Source organism: Convolutriloba macropyga, chromosome 3, assembly GCF_964194025.1.
Source record: "Convolutriloba macropyga chromosome 3, txConMacr16.3, whole genome shotgun sequence".
In the NCBI taxonomy this organism is placed as follows: Eukaryota; Metazoa; Xenacoelomorpha; order Acoela; family Convolutidae; genus Convolutriloba; species Convolutriloba macropyga.
Window position 1 is genome coordinate 76,142,742 of NC_134470.1, and position 23,309 is coordinate 76,166,050.

General features: G+C 36.7%; 1 protein-coding gene across 1 annotated transcript in view; it reads right to left on the reverse strand.

Annotated features, from left to right (window-relative positions):
• LOC142336465 (cytochrome P450 1A2-like) overlaps positions 1–20,771 on the reverse strand; it is a 69,288-nt gene extending 48,517 nt beyond the window's left edge. Inside the window, exons 1-3 of the mRNA XM_075385319.1 lie at positions 20,443–20,771; positions 5,604–5,764; positions 2,491–2,736 (exon numbers count right to left, since the gene is read on the reverse strand). Coding sequence (XP_075241434.1) covers positions 2,491–2,736; positions 5,604–5,764; positions 20,443–20,691 — 656 coding nt within the window. The 5' untranslated portion in view covers positions 20,692–20,771. The remainder of the gene's footprint in view (positions 1–2,490; positions 2,737–5,603; positions 5,765–20,442) is intronic.
• Between the last annotated feature and the right edge of the window lie 2,538 nt (positions 20,772–23,309).

Sequence of the window (23,309 nt, forward strand, 5' to 3'; positions counted from 1 at the left end):
ACAAAGATAACACCTTTTGAAGCTCATTTCGGTCGTCCCGCAAATACTCCTTTAAGGAATATTAGCACACTTCCATCAAGTCTAAATCTAACTTATGAAAAAATTGTTAATCACTATTTAGATGCTGAAACAGTTTCTGCGGAGGACTTGCTGGACGAAGCTGGATGGATCAGTGCCAACAGAAGCGACATCGAAATTGAACAAAAGATGTGTCAGGCCTCTTTAGATGCAGGTCAGCGCTATCGGGAATCAGACAACAAAGAGTCCCGTTTCATTACACATCCGCAGATTACGGATCCTATACCGAGGACAGAACAGTCCCTTAAAGTCAAACTGGCCCGAAAACTACCAAACAAGAAACAAGCAAAACGACAGTTGGCGGGTCTGTACGAGGTACTTAAGCCTGGATCTTTTGTTACAAAGTCGTCACCAACAACGACGATCATCAGCGAGCCTGGCAGAGCCCCAGTAAAGGTTCGAGATAGTGATCTCGCAAAATTTGGGACAAAAGCTGAAAGATCCACCAATTTGTGGGTATACGCTCAACGACGCCCTGCTCCTTATGAAAAGACAACAGAATTTAAGATCGCAAAACACAGTAATGATCTTAAGAAACAGAAGAGGGGCGAAATAAAAATCAGACACCGCCAACGGGATACTACATCGGTAGTATCATCTGTAAATTCAAATGTATCGCGTGCGCTAATGGTACGCAAACCGACAAAACCGCAGCTCAAAAGACGCCATAATGTTATCGCAGATGATCTGCACGAAGATGTGCCAGCTCAAGACCAACCATTAATTTCGATTGTACCGGCTCCACCTGCACCTGCATCACAAGTACCCCCCGCACAGGACGATCAAACAAAAGGCCGCAAGCGCAATCGACCCCAATTTTATGGATTCACAGATGCAGACATTTCCCCAACAAGTTCCCTGGCTCCATCAAGTTCAACTCAACCAAAAAAAGCGAAAGAATAAAAAAGACAAGAAAGCATCAAAACAAGCAGATTCGGTAGTAGCCCTTATCCAAAATGCCGAACAATCAAGAATCCCGTCACCACCCCGACCCGACTTACAATTGGGGCAAATTTCACCACCGGACCCCAGAATTAGATATTTCGAGTATGAGCAAGAACGGGAAATGTCAGTTTGGGATGCAGAAAATGAAATTTAAGCTAAAAACTCAGCAAAACTGTCATAAACTACAATCACTTATTTAGTCTTGTTCCCGCTCCTTTAATCTAATTTTAATGTTAACCTTGCTTTAATTTATTACAGTTGTTCTTCAATTGTTAGTCTTAAATTCATTCAAGTATTCGCCCTGCGAATCCATTTATTACTGTGTGTGCACTTAAATTATTCAGTGTAATGTATTCAGATTACATGTTGAGAATTTGAAGCGTATTCGCTGTACGATTCCAAAATTATTGAACATTTAGAATTTTATGTGCTGTAATTGTCTGTCAAGTGGTGATAATTTACATTCATTAGCATACACAACCCATGTGCGATTGAAAGTTCTCAGACTTATAAGCCTCGCATATACTTAAATTTTAATCGTTGTCATTCTTAAATTTAACATTTGCAGTATCTCTACAATTTTGAGTTAAGTTATGTTCATCCCACTCGTTTGCATGTTTTGTGTTGATTCTAAAAAATTGTAAATACATTAAAATTTTTTTTGTCACGAGGGAAATGTGATACGTATGGATACCTAAATATATATCGAAACCTTTATGTGTACTAAATTATTTATCCTCTATATCTATAATTATATCATGTGTTTTATAACTAAAAATAATGACTTCGATTTATTCACCTAAATTAATATTCCCGTTAGTCTACTAAATTATTTCATATTTTGTTCATGCTAGTTTTTTATAAGTAATCATAATTTCATTTAGTCAGTCTGAATTCAAGTTACTCTGCAAACGCTCTTCATATTTCTGAGTTAGACTTAGCAACGGATTCGCACCGCGTTTCCAATAATCAGAATTCGTAATACACAATTAGTTGTGTATTCGCTCAGCAATTCCTAACACATTCTTGAGACAAAGTATTCGCAACGCGAATCCTAAACTATTCAATAAGAGAGAGTATAACAGGGGGAGAGGGGATGAGTGGTGTTGGTGACTGAGCAGGGGGGACTGAAGGAGAGAGAGAGGTGAGCCTTCTCAGAACCGCGCTCCATACAATGAAATTATGTCTCCTCAAAAGTTTCGCTAAGTTGCATAATTAAAGACTAATAAGGCGTAAAACTCTAAGAGAGCTGCTCAGTCACTTTATGCCCTCTGGGCGCTACCTGTTTCTCCCGTTTTTGAGGACGAAAAGTCAAATGGGTCAGACAGAAAATTAGTCACGCGAAAAACTGCATTAAAAAGACCACAGGACCAATATAATTAATACAAACCTCATTTGACAGCAATTAATTATATATTCCACCCCCCCCCCCCCACCCCCACCCCCATCATGAATCAAATTTTTTACCATGCGCATGAAGTCACCATCCATCGAATATTCTTGTCTGCTGACGTCATCAATCCACCCTCCTCTAATCCGCCAATAAACCTTTCCACCTGTTGTTTAGCAACGTACTCCACCAGAAGTTCCATTCGAGTCTCGTCATCAGAAGGCTGTTTCTCATCGTACGGGTTGGAGTTAACTTTCCGCTTCAAAAAGGGACAGAATGCAGGCTTCAAAGCGCTGACTGCTGTTTTCCGGAAGAAAAGATATCTGGAAAAAAGACTGGGTTATAAGGGTTGCAAATTAACAAGTTGATAAAAACTGACAATTGTCTACATTTTCATTTTAAGGAAATGATTCATTTAATTACCCACAATTAGAAATTAGGGATTTTCCCCGTTACCACCCTTGGTACCCATGTCTAGACACCTATTTATGAAGAGAGCATGCTCGACTAAAACAGCCCAATGGAAAGACTTTAGCTCGACTTAAACGTTCAACTAGAATTTAGCTTGACCAAACTATTAATTAAGCTCAACCCAAGTTTAGGCTGCTGAACTTGAAATCGATCCGAACTTGATTCTCAACTTTGGCTAGAGTCAGAGTGCTCAAAAACGCACGTTTAAAATTTGCTATCGCATATAACGTGTCGACGGGTTTGACTAATCAATTTTTCAACTCTGCTATTACAAATATATATACAAAAACGCACTTTTCGAATCAAAAGAATTGAATTATAAAACACTATACTTATTGGTGATGAACTGACGATCGTTAGAGCTTTGCTAAATAGATTCATTCAGCTGAACAAAATTCAATTTTTCTTAAGGTTTTGGCAACTTTTAACTGTTTTCGAAGTTGAAGACTTCGATCAGTTTCAAAGTGTAGAAATAATAACTTTAAAGAATCTCAAAAAATGCAATCTCTGACTTATGAAAAGTGTACATAGGGTCAATATTGGACACACTTTAATAGTCTAAACTTGGGTATTATATTGTATAACTAAAATTAACGAACCCTCCATCAAATTAAATATACACTTTGTCCCCCTGTTCAAAAGGTGTGTTAAAAAAAATGCAAATGACCCAATTCAAAAGCATAAGTTTATGTTAAAATTTATAAATGTGAGTGCTGAAACCACCAGGGGGATGAGGAAAAAATATAAATTTAGTAATCACTTACAATTTGTAATGGATTTTATTGGTGCACAACGCAAACATCAAGTGATTACTCTCAGTTGCTAAAAATTTGGTTAAAGCAAAGTTGGCTTTGGACATGACAGTTTCATAAAAAGAAAGGTACAATTATGTGACACAATTGATTGTGATTAATTTTTTTTTGAATAAGCACAAGAAAAATCTATAGTTGATGACTCTTGAAATGATTATGATAAAACTCAAATTCAATAACAGATTTTTTTACGTAAGTTGACTTTAAAATCTTAAACAACTCCAAAATTGTAATAATTCAACTATAACAATACATACAAACGGTTATTTTCATTTTCTTCGGAGAGACTATTTTATTTCATACATCCTGCAGAAAGTGAAAACAAAAGCAAAAAATAGACCAGCCGACCAACCGCATTCTTTAGAGATTTTTGTCAATGTAAAACCAGTTGATTAAATTCTATAGTCCGGATTAGATTTCGGAAGAAAAAGTTTTCTGTTAAAAAAGGGACATCGGTTACGCTTTGTAGCAAACATCAACTTTTTGTCCTTCAAAACAATAGATCATTAAATGGAAAATATAGAAGATAGTTAATTACAGCCATTGTATTTTTGATGTCTTGGGCTTAATCAAATTGTGTAATAGAATTTTTTACCTTTATGTCAGCCATCAGATTTTTCTTCTTCCCATTTCATAATAAAGATGACTTATTACCGTCTATGTCACTAAAAATTGCTGGAAAAGAATTATTTAACAGAAAAGGTTTTCTTGAAAATTATGGTGTTAGGAATTTTTGAATCAAAGTTTTCAATTATTAAACTAATGTTTACCAAAGCAGATTTAAAACAAATTTTTTCAAAATTTTTTTCTAACTCGAAGCATAATTTGGTGTCGTCTGGTGAGTCTCTATTCAGTTTTCAGATCTTTATTTCACTTCTGTTTTCACTTTTCCTTTTTTGTTTATTCATTTTTTGTTCGCTTATCATTGTAAGGTTGTACATAACATTTTTAAAATCCTTTTTTATCATTTGTGTGGCCTTTGTGTTTAGAGAAACTTATCAGATATTATTCTAGAATATGCGAGCGGAGCCGAATTTTTATCGTAAGAATCCTATTAGACAGAATGTTGTTTTTTTTCAAACAGATCGAGTACAAGGCATCGGAAGCAACTCAATCTTTTCTGACAGCCCTGGTCGAGACATGATAGCTAACTTACAAGAACTTACAATTTTTTTTACAAAGGACGGTTAACTTGTACGAACTTACAAATCAGATTTCTAACTTGTAATAACTTACAAGTCTGATGGCTATCTTGTAAGTTTCTTCCAAACTTCACCATAAGGGTAGAAATATTGAAATATTTTTATTTCATTTACATTTTCAAATCTTAAGTTTCAATCTTATGTTATTGATTCGTGTGATGAAAACATCAAGAATACGTGATTATTTGGATCTTTTCCGCTTGTGTTCCCAGCTTAGTGGGTGCATATTATTTGCACCCCCAGACGTATTTTTATATAATGATTTACTGTGTAGCGACACGTGCTCTGTAAGTTCTTACAACCTAACCATCCAGTCTCAAACCGGGAATGACAAGATCTTAAAAACCTGAAACTTTGTGTTGTTAGAGACAAAAAAATTTCAGATCATTGCCTCATACCTCGACTTGGATCAAATGGTAGCCAATGTCCTATGCGGTAACATAGCATAATTTGAATGAGTTAAAAGCCATGACTTCACAAAAGAATCGTTTGCGTCAAAATGCTCCAAGAAATTACGCAATGAAAAAAATTGGCCATTCCTATTACATACCCGCAGAAAATTATATCCCCCATCATGGCATATTTACAATCATTGAGGGGGGGGGGGGGGGGGCTATACGTTATATGACCACCAGACTGGAGAGGAGGCTGCAATGAGAAAGACCCAAAAAGTTTTGAAATGACCAAACAAAAAAGGTATCTCACTTCGTGCTGTAGGGTTCGAATGAGATGTTTCGTCCTCCTGGAGGGAGAGAGAAAGAGTAGAAGAGAGGTCTGCTGTTGAAGTTACACTTGTTGTTCAACAGAGTCTCTCTGATGGCACTTGCGGACGACAACACCACAACCTCATTCCCTCCCAGGAACAGCTGAAATTGTCAAACTGATAAAAATTATATAAACAGATACTTTTTGAACACTATAAACACTATAAGAAAAAGTTGTCAAACAACTGGTTTCAATTTTTACAAAATCAGTCTAATTTGGAAAAAGACTTGAAAAAATCAAAAACGGAATTCTAAAATGAATAGGTAGTCACAAAATATAAAAATTCGGTCATAGAAGTTGATATGAAGGGCAAAATTTGGGAAAAAATCTAGGATTTTTTCATTAAAAAAAAACCTGAAACTTTCATGTTTCGTAATTGAGAAAGATGTTTTCAAACAAACTATATCTAAATGATTTTTTCACTACTATATGTCAAAAAATTTTATATGGCCATGTCTATTTTCAAGTCTCTTATGGGAATCCCTTTTCTTCTAGTTTTCAGTGAAGCTTCAGTGTAGCACATGTAGTGAAAACCCATTGTTTGGGTAATTTTGATTGAAATTCTGATTGTTATCTCTTGATTTTATTAATAGACTCATTCTATTATTTTAATTTTCTCCTCTGATTATGACAATTATGTTAATCGTCTCATATACATTAAAACTGACAAAAACTTTCTAATTTTATGTTTTTAGTATTAATAATCATAGGAAAAATACAGAATTTGTGAGAAATTATTTAGCCCAAAGTTACGTATTGAGGAAAGAATTGAATTGATCGTTTACAGCATGAAGGAATGATGCGCCCGCCTTACAAGCAATGAAATTGTTGGAAATTTATGGCAGGACTTCAAGGCTCTATTATTATATTGAAAGAATTATGCGGAAAAAACTATCCTACCATTGTCATCTCGACAAAAATTTCTGTCGTATTACCAAAACGAATAAAACTTTTGTGGAACGAAAATGAATTTCTAACTTAAAAAAAGATTTCACGGAAATAAATATTATCGTCCGATCAAATGGTTTTGGACTAAGCTATTCACTCAGAAATAAAAATGAGATCAGTTAAAAAAGACTAAAATTTGAAACTGATTCAGCAGTTACAAATGTAAGAGAATGATTTCACTCTTCATCAAAATTATGCAAAATAAAAAGATTACAAAATAAAAAAATTATTTAATGAAGCTGAAAAATAAGAAAAGTGAATGAGTGACAGATATGTGTCACTATAGTGAACACATATGAGCAGAAATTGGATAATCGAAGTGAACAAAAATATTTATAATTGATTACGGTGAAGAGTACCATAGTACCCTACCACAGATTCTTCAAAAACATTTTAAAGTAAAAACGTTTTAAGTAATAACCAATTTCCAACAAGCTTTGTAATTTATATTCGAAGTTAACGAATATGCTCCTGTATTTAACTTCTGAAGTCAAACTGAAAACCCTCTTTTCGAGCTAGGTTTCAACAAGAAGGTATGGTCAAAAATCTGTGTGTTTTCTTATTTCACGCGATTCAGTCAGATATGTCTGCAGGCATGTTTTCTGTTGTCAGATAAAACAGTTGAAGTTTACGGTTTTCTATTAGTTATCTCACAAAGTGTAGTTTTATAGCAATTTTTTTATGATGCAAAGAATTCTTACTTAGGACAATACAAGCCGGAACATCAACAAAATTTTCAGAGTTAATTTAGAGAAAGTTCCTAAGTCCCCTGGAGTTACACTTAGGTGGACGACTTCTTTACTCGCTCCAACCACAGAGTTGAACTAATCGCTCCTGATGACTCACTTAATTTGAAACAGAAACCTCAAGTTTTCCTCCTGATATCTATGATCCCTGCCCAATCAGCATCTGAAAAATATCAAATACAGAACCTGAGCTTTACGGAAAGTTAAAGTCTTATTCTTTGTTCCTCTCAAGCATCCATGGACGCGCTTGGCAGCTTCCCAATGAACATCTCCGGGATGGTCAACAAACGAACTTAGAGCATTAGCAGCAAAACAATTATGGGGTCTATTTGACAAAGCTAATTAGCTAAGACAACCTATCAAACTTCGAAAGTTAGCTTTTCTCAACTTAAATTGCTACTCACTCCCCCCTTGAGAACAGTTGTTTTTTGAAAGTTTGCCATTCTTCTCTATTGGTCTACCAAATAGCTTAGAGTCGTTCATCTGTTTAATTGTGGAATTTTTTCTACGTATTTCTCTTTGCTACTTTTATTTACGAGGAATTCATCTCAATTTTTTCCTAAGAACCACGTCAGATCTGAAAAATCACTCATTTTTTACTTTCTTGGTACTTCAGTATAAGCCAATCACAAAAACTTTCACAAAGGCAACAAACTATTGGGTCATCAATCCTAAAGCAAAAAAATATTAGTTTTTTACCTGAAATTTTATGAAAAAACACATTCTTCAAGAGGTAGGTTAACAAAATTTGTTGTAATCAAGGAAGCTTCTAGAGTCAAAAACCAGCTCCTTCCAGATTGCTCTAAACCATACGAAATCGTTGATGACATTTAGAGGAAAGCTCTCTCCCTTTTTATCCAAACTTTCAAAACCTACATGTTGTTTAATGACTACATCTTCCTCAATTGAAGCTTTTAAATTTGCGGTTATAACCCATTTGTTTTAATTGATAATCGCTAAACATTGTGAGACACATCAAATTTCTAATTGTTGAAATTCTAATGGTAAGTTAGTAATTTTTTCAAAAAATTCCGAAAGCTTGGCGGAAACTTTCTGCAACCAAATGAAATCTACAATGAAACATTTCACCCTAGGGAACAAATTTCAAATGAAAAGGCCATCTACTTCTTTCTGGTTTTTCATCAGTAATCGCAAAGGACAAAAAATTGTTTTCAACTAAAAAGTTACATTCAATTTTCCTTGTTTCGAATGAATTTTGATTTGGCAAAGCCTATTCAAATTTTTAGTAGCAAAAGATCGATAGCAGGTTCACTCAACAACTCTTTGACTAATTTTGTCGTTATCATATGATTGGTTTAAAGCTCGTTTTCAATAAATCTCACGTTTTTTGAATTTCGTTTTTTTTTCTCTTTAAACCCAATGAAATAGCCTTTACTATTATCAGAAATCTCACAAAGAACCCATATTGTTAGGTATGAGTCAATTTTTTGCGAAATGGATTGCCATCATGCATAAATGCAACACAATCCAGAAATTTGACCGCAATTGAAACAGGTTTTTCATTTTACATCATTTCAAAATGTGTTCTTGTGAAAACTGAATGCAAAACCATGTTTGTGACGTAAAAACCTTGTTCAAAGCCTATTTTTCAATGATTTTTTCTTTGCAAATGTTATCCAAAAAAAGCAAGCCATAATAGCAGAACTTCTTCAAAATCTTTCCATTTTCCCAGTTTCCTGTGAATTATATGGAGCACAGTTTTCAAAACAAATTCCTCGCTTCCCGCATCAGCGTTTAAACTCATTTGAAATGTGTTCTCCACCTCCACAGGAGACTAAATTGCTTGTTTTCCCAACATCAGTACAGAAATGTTTAAAGTTATCAAAAACCTTGTCTCTTGTTTTCATTAATTAAACTTTTGAGAAGCTACTGGAAATATGTTCAAATCCAAGGGCCATTAATAGCTTAGGGAGAGCTTTTCCTTGGACATCAGTATGTATATTGTCTAAAAATTGTTCCGCTCTTGTCTAGCAATCTTTGGCAACAGGTCGTTTTTTCGACTGATACAACTCACAAACTTCACAACACTCAAGTTTTGAATCCATTTTTTCATACCCTCACCAAATTTTGGTAGGCGTTTCAGGACAATAAAACGGTTATGTCCCTTTTTGCATGCCATATTTGTAGGTTGTCAACAAAAAAGAAATTTTCATTGAAACAAGGAGACATTTTCCACACACCAATCCATTTCAAATTTCAAAAGGAAGTGAGATTTTATTATGAAAAAGTTTGAAGTTTTAGCCGAACGAAACATCAACAACAGATCCTCTCAGTTTTGAAAAGAAAATTAAGTTTTTTCGGTTACCAGGAACGAATAAAGCATCTTTTAGAACAATTCTTTTTTAGTTCTTCATTGCTACTCCTAGCGAAAACCTCAACATCTTTTTTTCTAATAATGAACAGTTTGTTTTCCTGGCATTGTGAAGTGTGCCAGTACCATTTTCAACAAGGCTAAAAAAATTACTTTTTTCATTAGTCATGAAGGTTGTTGCACCAAAGTCAATGATAAAATCTTGTTATTCATAACAATTCTCAATAGACAAGAAGCTAAAACTTTCTTCCTATTTCTCACCAAAATTCTAGACTTCCTTTAGAATTTTTATTTCTTTCATTGTTTATTGCATAGCATAAGTTTTTTTGACAGCGAAACAATTTTTGGCGGTCTAACTTTGCTGCATTTAAAACCTGTTATTTTTGAATTACATTTGTCCCTGTTAGGGTCTAGTTCTCGTGATCAGCAAATTTCTGCATCTTACTCTTTTTTGTGACAAGTAAAACATACTTGATCATTGATAAAGAAATCGGATTCTGATTTCTTTGTATTTCTATTGTTGTGATTCACATGTTTTTTTTTACCATAATACACCAGAGCACACAATTTTTTAAATCAACGAAGAAATTCTGTCAAAAGTATCGAGACAAACATGTTCTAATTATTGACTCATCAACTTCGGAAAAATTTAACTGCATATCTTCAGCTCTAGTAATATTCTCCACTATATTTTCCTTACTGTATTTTCTCAAATTTGTTTCATCAGTTATCATTACTTGTAGACACGGTCTCTTAAAACTTTTCAACCTATTACACACCACGTCCCACTCTTCAGACCGTTTTCGCCTATATAATCGCAAATACAAAAATGATTTCTTGTAGAGGCACTGGATAAGTTCATACCAAATGACGATTTTTTTCCGTCAAAAATCTTTTCCCTTTCTATCAACTTCATCACTTGCTCAAGCGAGGGTTGCTTTATTAGCTCATGTCTACACTCCATGTATCGTACCGTGCCGTCAAAAATTATATTTAACGTTCAAAAACATAAGGGTGCCTCAAACTGTTCAGTAATGTAAAAGTCTTCTTCGTTACCAAAAAAAACATTATCAATTTTGCTATTCAAGTTCAAGCTATTCAAGTTTGTAAAGTTTTCGTTACAAACGCAAAACGCCCAAACAGGTCATTAAAAATCCGCTGTTTACAACGTTTTTTTATAGAAAGCAAAGCCTGTAAATATCTCTTTAAACAAAATTTTTTACTAGGAAGCGGGGTTTTTGAAAAATGAACTAAATGAGAAAATCGGTCTAGTTGGTATAAAGGATGACCCATTTCGTTCCAGAGAGTAGTATCTTGGAAAAGTTGGAGTGAACTTTGATCAATACAGTCACTGCTTTCGCCACTGCGATTAAGCACGATGAGGACGGATCCTCCAAATAAATTCTCGAACACTTACTTAAGGTTTTCTCTTATACATAGGCCAACTTTTGCAACACTCTTCAAGCAACCCTTCTAAAAATCATGTATTACAATACTTGACTATGCTCAACTATATGTAGGTTCACATATGTTCCAAATGTTGTTCACAATGTTACATGTCCTGTAGAGGCTCTGACCAAAATCACTTTTACAGTTTCAATCTGTTTTGACGTTTGAATTTCCTTTTTTTAGGAACGCATTCGTTTAATGCACCCTTTTGTTCTTTGTTTCAATCAACTTTTTTGTTAAGTTACAAATAATTTCCACACACCTGTAATCGAGCTTTGACACGCGTTGGAATCTTTATAAATATTAACTTTAAAATTAGTTCAACAAGTCAGTTAATCAGTTTCAAGTTTTGCTAAGTTTTTAACTCTCTCTCTCTATCTCTCTCTCTCTCTCTCTCTCTCTCTCTCTCTCTCTCTCTCTTTCTCTCTCTCTCTCTCTCTTTATCTCTTCCTCTGTCTTTGAATCTGAAAGAAACACACTCTCTTTCGACCAGTGCACTCTATCGCCCTCTTTATCACTCTGTTGGCTTCACTGTCAAATAGGCCACCCTTTATGCTTATCTTGTCTTGTATCCCTCGTGTCAGGTTCCTGGACCCAGAACCTATTGGCGAGGTGTGGTGGGTATGCAGAAATACGCAGCAGTTCGAAAGTTTTGCTTAATTATGGAAGGCAAATATATGCATGAGAATGATATATGAATGAGCTTAGAAAAATAGTGTAAATTACCCGGTAAAACGGGATCTGGGTCTGTGAAATTAGTTCAATGTTGCCGCATGTGCTCTCTCACTGTAACGGCTGCTCTCCTTGTGTTTCACAAAGAAAGTTTTACACCGCCCAGTTCGTTCTGAGTGGTTACAAAATCTGTCCGGATACTTCGTTTATGCAGTTCGCTTTTGTAACTGTATATCCGCTCTGCTGTACTTACCGTTGCATTAACTATTTTAGTTCGTAACTATTCGCTGATCTTAGTTTTTTCAACTATCAATTTAAACTGGATTGCTACAGATCACACAATACGGGATCTCTTTATGTATACCAGTTCAATCCGATAGAAAAAACAAATCGAAGACAAAGATATATGTCTAAGACCTGTTTGTGCAAAAATATTTAAATTTAAACCTAAGTTGGCTTTTGCTGTTTGTACTCACAAGTTGAGAATACCAGAAGTTGGGGTTGTAACAGTTGAATTTCAGCTCCAATAATTCGTTGATGCAAGACACAGTAACAGAATTTACCGCTCAAGAATAATATTTTGAATACAAGACACAGTAACAATTTACTGCTCAGGAATATTTCTAGTTCAAGACACAGTAACACGTTATTTACTGCTCAAGACAATTTGTTTTGCAATATTTTGCTGAGTTATACTTTCAGCCGTTTTCTGCGGCTACTACGTTGAGTTCTGTGTTGCTTTTGTTATTTCCCCCTTTTTTCTCTTTTTTCTCACGTGACAAACTGTAACTAGAACTAGAACTATAACTATAACTATTAAATGACTAAGACAACAGAAAGTGTTTTGTTTCTATTTTCCCCGCCTATGCAAGCTTGTTATTCCTTAAGCTCAGCTCCAACATCGCCGGCCCTGTTTTCCTTCGTGAAAACATCTTCGTCCATTGATAGCACTGGAGCGAGCTTCACTACTGGTCTCCTGTAGTATCCATCTTTCGTTCGGATTGTTGCTGATCGAATTACTCCGTCGGAACCTTCAAAGGTTTCGATTATTCGACCCAGATCGTAATATCCACGTTTGTCACTGTCTTCCACTAACCACACAAGATCACCCTGCTGAAGACTTCTGTCTGTTGTGGTCTGCCATTTTTTCCGACTGTTCAACGTTGGCAAGTACTCTTTACGGAATCTGTCCCAGATGAGGTCTGCGTAAGCTTGTGTTTGTCGGAAGAGCTTTCTATGATCAACAAATTGCTCTGCACCTGATAGATACGGTAAACAAAGGTTCTTGTTGCCAAGTAGGAAATGGTTCGGAGTAATAGCTTCTAAATCGGTAGCATCAGAACTGACCTGTGTCAGCGGTCTAGAGTTCAACGTCTGTTCAACAAGACACATCGTGGTTGACAGAACGTCCTCCGTGACTGATCGGTTGCCCAGCACTGCGTACATTGCCTTCTTGCAACTCCTAACCAGTCTTTCCCACACTCCTCCAAAGTGTGGTGATGCAGGTGGGTTGAACTTCCATCTGATACCTTGTTGAACAGATGTTCTTCAATTCGCACCTTGTTCCATGCTGCTATACACTCTGCCAGTTCTTTTTCAGCTCCAACGAAGTTTGTCCCGTTATCGCTAATCATTTTGACCGGTTTGCCTCTTCGTGCAATGAATCGCATAATTGCGTTCAGACAACTATCAGTGTCTAGTCCTGGTACAATCTCTATATGTACCGCTCGTACAGTAAGGCATGTGAATAGACAGCACCAACGCTTTTCGTTTCTTCGACCAATCTTTACTGTGAATGGTCCGAAATAGTCTACGCCCACATTCGAGAACACTGTTGATGCGACTAATCGTTCTTCAGGTAGATCTGCCATTACTGGTGCCTTTGTTTGGGCTCTTCCCTTTCGACATCTAATGCATTTGTTTTTGATCGATCTCAAAGCATTTCGTATGCCTAGGATCCAGAATTTTTGCTGGACTATGTTTCTGACATGTTCAGTACCTTCGTGATGACTATTCCTATGTTCATTTCGCAAAAATAATTCAACTACATGGTGCTTCCAATGTGACAGTATTGGATGCTTCGTTTCGAAGCTCAATTGACTTTTACCTATTCTGCCTTGAGCACGAATAAGTCCTTGCTGGTCTATGAATGGTGAAAACTGGAGGATTTTGCTGTTTTTTGGAATTTCCCTTTCAGCCTTGAGAGATTTCATCTCTTCAGTAAACTGTTCTTGCTGCAGTAGTCTGAAGATGCTTGCTTGTGCATCCTCTCTTTCTTCAACACTTAGTGTTTTTGTTGCCGGTTTGTGTTTTTTGAATACACGCTGTATGTATGCCATTGTATTTACTAGTCGATTGTAATTGCTGAATCGTTCCCACTGAATCATCGGCTTCTTCTCTTCAACCTTTGCTGAGGAGACAATTTCGTCGTTTTGTTCATCTGAAGCAAATGTTAAATTCAACTGTTCAGGCCATTCATTCTCTCGTTGCTTCAACCAGGCCGGCCCAGTGAGCCATTCGCTTCTCTTAAGTTCGTCAACATTGATCGCTCGTGTCCCGATGTCAGCTGGATTGTTAATACCACTCACATGATTCCACTGTGAAACATTAGTTGTATCCAAAATCTCAGCCACTCTGTTTGCAACAAACACCTGTTGCTTACGGTGGGAGCTATGAATCCATTGCAGAACAGTAGTGGAGTCTGACCAAAAGTTGCAACTCTGAATCTTCGATTCGTGTTCCTTCACTATCTGTTCTTTAAGTCTCACTGCCATCACTGCTGCTTGTAGTTCCAAGCGTGGTATGGAAAGGTGTCGCATCGGTGCGACTCTGCACTTTCCGATTACAAATGCTAAGTCTGCTGAGTATTCTTTGGGCTTTGAACGTAGGTATGCCACAGCGCACATTGTGTCTTCAGATGCATCGGCAAACACATGAAGTTCCCATTTGTCCTTGGCTGTGCTGAAATATCTTCTATCAATGCTGGTTTCTGCAACTTCTGGAAGCTGCGCCTTCCACTTCAGAAACTCTTCTTCTTCGTTAGGTTCTACTGAGTTGTCCCAATGTTGTCCATTTTTGGTCCAGATGCTCTTCAGGAGTCGTCTCATATGAACACTGAATGGTGCAAACAGTCCAAGAGGATCAAACACTGAAGAAACTAGAGATAAGATCTTTCTTTGGGTGATTGGGGTCTCAACTTCTTTGCTTGTACCTCTACAAACCTGTAGACTATCATCGGTAATCGTCCACTGAAGCCCAAGCACCGATGACCCTTCCTGGCTGGGTTCTACTTCAACCTGCTTTGTTTTGCTGATTGATCTTAAGTCCTCTGGGATTGCGTTGGTTACCAAGTCGCTATTGGTAATCCACTTCTTCAGTTCAAATCCATGTTTTGAGAGAAGAGGTTGCAGTTGTTTGAAAACCTTGATTGCTTCTTCAGGTGTTTCGACTGACTTGATGAAATCGTCCATGTAGAAGTTGTTTTGGATTGCTTTTGCTGCAATAGGGAACTCGTCCTCGTTATCAATCGTTACTCGCTTCAAAGCGTAGTTGGCACATGTTGGTGAACTCTTTGCTCCGAAAACATGACGTTGATACTCGTAAATTTGCACAGGTTCGTTCATTGTTGGTCGCCACAGGAATCTCAAGCAGCTTTTATCCCGTTCAGGAACTTGCACTTGCAGAAACATTGATTCAATATCTGCTGTTAGGGCAATTGGTCCTTCTCGAAATCTGAATATTGTTCCGATCAATCCGTGTAGTAGATCGGGTCCGGCTAACAGCTTGTCATTTAGGCATACGTCCTTGTATTTTGCTGCAGCGTTGCAAACACGGCGAACTTTACCCGGTTTGTTGGGGTTTAGTACTGGATGGTGTGGCAAATACCACTCTCTTCCGAAAGTGCCTTTGACTTCCGATTTACCAAGGATCTTCACAAATCCCTTTTCAACATCTGTATCAATTGACTGTTGATACAATTCTTTTAACTTTGGGTCTCGTTGGAATCTTCGTTCCAGTGAGTAGAGCTGACCAAGGGCTGAGCCGTAGTTGTTTGGAAGACTGGGTTCTGGTTCATTCCAGAGCATGCCAACTTCGTACCGCTCGCCTGTAAACTTTGTCGTGCTCTCTAGAAATTTCTGAGCTTGCTGCTGTTTCTTTGATTGACTTACAACATTTATTTTGGAAGCATAAGTTTCTATGTCCCACCATGATTGTATATTTTCGGCCACTTTCACATCTTCTGTAGAGGCAAAGTGACAAACATTTTGACTTTTCTTGCCTGTCATGGGACCACTGACTACCCATCCTAATTCTGTTAAGACGGCGAAAGGCTCACTTCGTGTTCCAATCTTATAGTCCAATGGACGTTGAATTTCGTAGGCATCTTGTCCAAGTATAATACCTACTTCCATCAGGTTGAATGTTCTGTTAGTGAGAATATTCAGGTGTCTGAATTTGTTCTTCAGTTCCTTGTAGTCATATGTTGTGTTTCCCAACGAGATTGATGGGTGTGCAAACGCTTCAATTGAATGCACCTTTGAATGTAGTCCCTTTATTGTGATAGGAACCTTCTCTGTCCTCAAATCTTGCGTCCCATGTATGCCAGCTATGTTCAAGGTAACGTCCGTGCCTTTGGCTTGTAGTTGATTCTTGACACTTTGGTCGATGAATGAAACTGTTGACCCACTATCGAGGAAAGCATAGGTAGTCAGCCTGTTACCACCACTCTGAACCGATACCGGAACTATTTGAAGAAAACTAGTAACTTGGTTACTCTGGTTGATTGTTGCTGCGCTTACGTTAACTGCGTGACTACCCTCGTCCATTTGGTTTTCTGAGTGTAGCAGTCTGTTGTGCTTTTTGGTACATCCGTTTATACCGCACACTTTGACTTTGCAATCTTTGATTGCATGTCCTTTTCCCAGACATCCATAACATAAGCGTTCTCTCCTCACTGCCACGTATCGATCATTCACACTCATGTTTTTGAATGATGGGCAGTTCCAAATTTTATGAGTGCCATCGGCTAATGGGCAGTGATCGCTTTGCGTCTGCTTGGTTTCTTGCAGGTTTGATTTTGCACTGAAGTTCGATGTCTTCGAGAATTGTTTTTCTCTATTTGCGTTGCGTCGGTCTTCTTCTTTGCGTTCCCCTTTAAACGCTGAAAAACCTTCATGCACGAATGCCATTCGTGATAGCCATTTTTCAAACATGATAAGATCAGGCCAGTGCTCGTCTTTGTCATCGACGTAGAACCACCATTTTTCTTTAAGAACCTGTGGTAGCTTATCAACTGCCATGTACAATGTCGAACTTGATTGCAAATCACCAATATGTTTGTACTCTTTAAGCACGTTCACGAAGTTAGATACAATAACAGAAAAATTAATCAGGCTGGTTGAATCATGAGGTTTCACTTGATTAGCTTTTCGTAGGCTCTCGAGCTGCACATCTATAATTACATGCGGTCTTCCAAATTTTCTTTCTAAAATATTCCAGACAGCACTATAAAACTGTCCAGAATAGCCCATTCCCGAGATTGCAGATTTTGCTTTGCCTGTTAGCAGAGTCTTCAAATGGCTCATTTTTTCTGAGTCGGGAATCGTGCGTTTATCTACTGTTGCTATGAACATGCTAGACCACTCAGGCCACTCCAGCGGGTTTCCGTCAAAATTGTTCAACCTCAATTTCGGTAAACTACTGCTTGAATATCCAGTGTTGTAGCGCCTTCCAGCTATCGGCGATATATCCCGCTCTTCAGCACTTACTGAGCGTTCACGAGAGTTTGGGTACCATGGGTAATGCCTCTGCTTGTTCCGTTCAGGGCTGACATCAAAGCGAGCTCTTGGTCGAATTGGTGTTCGCGTGTCGTTCATCGAATTCGCCCACTCCGAGACATCTCTCCCTTTTGGGGTCCAATTGAAAGGTGACTTGTCACGCGCCTTAGTCGATTGAGAACGTAAGTCATCTTTCTCCAATGCTGTTCTTTGCAATTGGCGCTCTAGGTCTTGCTCCTTTTGCCGAAGCTGATGTTGCATCTCTAGTTCTTTCATTTGCATTTCTAGATCCAACCTCTTTCGATCAAATTGGGCTCGTTCGATTTGCAACTTTCTTTCAAATTCAATTTCAAATTCCTTTATTCGTTCTTCAACCCGACGTTTCACTGAAGATGCTTCCGAAGCGTTTTCTGTATCCTGGTTGATTGTCCGTGTAACCGTATTCGTCGTTGCATTGCTTGTGTTACCATGGTTTTGGTTAAACTCTGGAATTCCAACGTTTTGTTCTAACTGATGCACATTATTCGCAGGCGGCTGCTCTTCATTGGCACGAAGAGTTGACTGGCTTTGCTGGCTTGACATGTTTGTCTCTCCGTGGATATACAGCAACCACTCTGAGTTCAAATATTGAAAGTATTTTTCTCTCTCACGTTTGCGTTTTAAAGAAATATCTGGGTCTCGGAGAGTCTCAGCTTTCTTATTCACGAGTTTTTGAATGCTGTCGTCCAATTGCAGTATCTGCTGATAAAGAGTCTTGAGCTTGCTTGGTCGATCTCGATTATCAATGAGCTCAAAACCTTCCTTCTGTTTCTCAATCCACTTGTTTCGCAAGTTGTTGATCTGTCGATCCAAAACGCTTTGAGTCTGTGACGGAGTCACTTCTTGTGTACTTCGGGACTGCAGCTTGAATCTCTACAGCTCCTTTATTTGTTTGCTTTAATTTAGTTTTTGCTTTTCAACGTTCCTATTTGCTTTGCCTAATTGGCTTTGCGTTGTTGAAATGTTCGTTGGGTTTTGTTCTCGTTCGTCGATGACTTCGTCACTTCGACTGTGGGGTTGGACAGCAGTTTATTCCACTGTCCGGGTCGGCGGACCAAATGTAACGGCTGCTCTCCTTGTGTTTCACAAAGAAAGTTTTACACCGCCCAGTTCGTTCTGAGTGGTTACAAAATCTGTCCGGATACTTCGTTTATGCAGTTCGCTTTTGTAACTGTATATCCGCTCTGCTGTACTTACCGTTGCATTAACTATTTTAGTTCGTAACTATTCGCTGATCTTAGTTTTTTCAACTATCAATTTAAACTGGATTGCTACAGATCACACAATACGGGATCTCTTTATGTATACCAGTTCAATCCGATAGAAAAAACAAATCGAAGACAAAGATATATGTCTAAGACCTGTTTGTGCAAAAATATTTAAATTTAAACCTAAGTTGGCTTTTGCTGTTTGTACTCACAAGTTGAGAATACCAGAAGTTGGGGTTGTAACAGTTGACTTTCAGCTCCAATAATTCGTTGATGCAAGACACAGTAACAGAATTTACCGCTCAAGAATAATATTTTGAATACAAGACACAGTAACAATTTACTGCTCAGGAATATTTCTAGTTCAAGACACAGTAACACGTTATTTACTGCTCAAGACAATTTGTTTTGCAATATTTTGCTGAGTTATACTTTCAGCCGTTTTCTGCGGCTACTACGTTGAGTTCTGTGTTGCTTTTGTTATTTCCCCCTTTTTTCTCTTTTTTCTCACGTGACAAACTGTAACTAGAACTAGAACTATAACTATAACTATTAAATGACTAAGACAACAGAAAGTGTTTTGTTTCTATTTTCCCCGCCTATGCAAGCTTGTTATTCCTTAAGCTCAGCTCCAACACTCACTTTTAACTTTTGAAATCATGCTGAAACTTTGCTGCATTAAATACTATTCTTCAAAGATATTTTCGCGCTACTGTTGACTATTATCGGTAGCGGATAATCAATAATCAATAATTGTGATAAAAGTTGAAAAATTTGCGTGACTCAGATGAATAAACTAGCATTTGTTGAGTAGTTGGTTCCAATTTAAAATCAGAACTTTATTATGACCCGAGCAGAGTATCTTAGTCCTGTTTTGAAACACTCGCCTCATACGTCTCAAAATCTGACTCTGTAGATCCGAAAATCATCAATTCTAGAGAAGCTGGCACTCTGTATTCTAGATAATCCAACAGAGAGATCTAGCATTTCAAAAATTTAATGTGAGTGTTTCAAGAAATGTTAGGTGAGTCTGTGTTTGGTGGTCTATGCAGGTGCAACTACTGTAAAAATGGAATAGTGTTGGATTCGAACTAGCATCTCCTATTTGCACGCCTAGTTTGCTACCCACTTAAACGAACTGATCTTGAGCTCTCGAACTTGGACATCTCTTATAACCAGTACTCAGGTTCATTCTTGTTCCTCGAGGCTTCATTTCTCTAGCCAAGTATACGTTGAACAAGTAGAGCGTCTTGTCAAGCTATGTCTAGCTCATCTTATGAACAATTTACATTATGTTCTCTCTCAACCTTCAAACAGTCTGCTAAAAATTTTTATCTAAACGTAACCTGAAATTGAAACACGATCTTTATATAAAATTACTCTGTATATGGGAACTTATGGCATTGAGAATCTGACTTTTAAAACGGACTTTTTTATCTTGAAGGTGCTTAAGCAGCTAGTCCAGTTCAACTCTGATCTTGTAAGATCTTCCAAAATTCTTGACATGACGGTTATCCTGCAACATCTGTATGCAGTATGATTATGCATTATGTAAAATCTTTGTAAGATCTTGCAAGATAACGGTCGACTTTGAAATAGGGTACCAACCTTGTATCGGCCACCAAACTTTTCAGCTAACTGGGCAAAACTCTCGTGTGTTTTCACGCCTAAACACCAAAGGTTACCAATAATAGGGAGTCTGAGAGGGTGCGGAATTCCTCGAACTGTTTGACGCGAGCCACTTAACCACTTTAAAAGGTAAACGAAAGATAATATTAATGAAGTTCCTGTTAAAATATATAACGGACCGTCATAACTTGTAAAATATGAACTCAAAGAACAAAAGAAATCCGACATAATGATATATTATGTGTAATCATTTGATAATAAGTCTAACCACAAACTTGTACGAACTTTGAACGAACTCAAAATGAACTTAAAAGAGCTAATCTCTCTGATTACTCAACCCTAAACCAATAACTTTATTTATATTAGAGATGACTAAACTATTCTGATACAGGTCAATCGAAATGCGATGATTTAGAATTAAAATCTCAAATATAAAGCCTTCAAAAGAAACCGTTCACCAATGCAGCAGCAGCTAAAATTTGATTCCATATATTTCAATGCTGCATAATTGAACTATATTTTCATGTACACGAATAACTATGAATGGCTACAGGCCTGTAAAAAAGCTTGTTAAAAAACGTGAAATGTTAGCAAAGTTCAATTCACACAAATTTGGTATAAATTATAACTTAAAAAACTAGAGCAATAAATGGATTTTTCGGATTTTTCTTTTTGAATAGTGCAAATTGTTCCTAAAGATATACTGCTTATATGGCATGGCGTATTTTTAAATATAACATTTTCAATAAATGTCGATTATTTCAAACGTCATATGAACTTCCGCAACCCCGAATGAAATGACTACGTCATTTGAATACATGCACAGCTCGGGGCTAATCAAAAGAAATTCAAACGAAATGAACAAAATTTGTAACCCCCATCTTTCAGTCCAATTGCTTTGTATGTCAGTGTTTGATTTTGTGGAACTTTTCTAGGTATGGTAAACCAATTTCACATGAACTAATGTGCCCGGGAAGTCTTGTGGCGTGACTATGTAAGTTTTGATAACTAACAACTTGATACCAAATAATTATTCCCATTAGTATTGTTCCGACCCCTCTTGAGGGGGGGGGGGGAACTACATACTCAAATGGGTTTTTTTGTTCAGTCAATTTTGGCCGATCGATATACTCATCGTAGAGAGTTGGAACTGGTATCATTAGAAAGCTGGTCCAGCGTAGAATATGGAATTAAAAAGATTTTTTTGATTTTTGTTTTTTACAGGGAGTTATTGAGGTTTAAACTTTTGAAAAAATAGAGTGAATTCCGTTGATTTTATTCACATTTTTCGGAATTTTGACAGAAAAATTTCGCCAATTTTGCTGAAATTTGTTAGAACTTTTTTAAGAAAGTCTTGTTGATTTTATTTTTAAGGACAGAAAACATTGTCGGCTATTTCTATTTAATTTCTTTGTCAAAAAATCTGGCGAAATATTTCAAAATCCAGACTTTTTCATCAAAAACAGCACGAAATAAGTCCAATTTGATTAAAATTGCAGGAAATGCACACCCAAACACCACTAACACAATCAATGTAGATTCCATGGGGGGCAGTTTCCACTTCAACGTCCGTTGAGAGTGCTCTGTAATTAAAACCTTACCGTTTTTTGCAAACTTTACTCGTTGACTATCAAAAACGCAGCATTTATTTTTGGTTTTTTAACTAACAAAATATCTATATCTATGATATTCGAAAATTTAGGTCTTTTGATTGGACAAACAGCATTAGCAGGGCTAGTTTTGGATCATTCTTGGACTGTTACAATTCAGAAATAATTTGGATTGTAATCAGTCGGTCTTTTTTATAAAAAAAAATTTGATCTTTTTTATGTTAATTAAATAACAGAACATTTCTAATCAAAGTTTACTAGTGATAAGTTCAATTGGTTTCCTACTTAATGACAAATTAATGTTTCTAATTTGTTACTTGAAAGCTTATAGTCTTTTTGACTTTTGAAAAGGTTTGATTTTTAAACAAAAGATGGCTTTCTGAACTCCCTTTTTTTCCTTTTTGTCAACTTGTAGCTTAGTGTCAGCAATGAAAGAATGCTTATTCTTTCTACTGAATTCAAACTCAACCTTTATTGAGGTTTTACGCCTCAAGTTATGGTTTTCTGGCTCTGATACTACTAGATTTTACATTTTTTTTAATTTTTAGCTTTTTGCCCATTTTTATATCTTCTATTTTTGTCGCATTATCACGTTATTGACAGCTCATATATCACATTATTGGCGGTCAAAATAAGGCACCATTGATAATATTAAAATCCTTAAAAATTTAGATTTCGATTTTTACTTCTTCGACACTCCTTTCTCGAATAATTTATTTGAACTTTTTAATTCTGTTTTTAACTGTCGTTTTTACTTTGTATTTTTAGTTGTATGAATTATTCTGTGAAAACACCCCGTCTCATTGGCTTTCATGGTAAAAGGTACAAGCCGATATTCTGATTTTAGTAGATAGCTGGTGGCTTTCATGACCATTTATAGAACAATTGTTTTCCAAAATTAAAAAAAAACATTAATTTCGCAAATTGGTTATTTTTTCTGTCTGTTTGTTACTTAGTCTCGTTATTTACAGGCCAAATATGACATTATTGTTGTCACAAGAAGGTTCCGAAAACGACTGATATCACAAAATCTAGTGTTTTAAAGAATTCGTTATGCCTTTACTGGCTTCGACACAGGTTTTTCACAAAAAAAAAATAATTTAATTTTTGATTTTTGTCATATTTGACGTTCCTTTTATAGACGTAAGACATACTCTGGATTTTTGCAAGTCTCATGGGCTTCTTTTGGAAGAAAAAATGAACCTATTTAAATATTTCACTTTTAATTAATGGCTT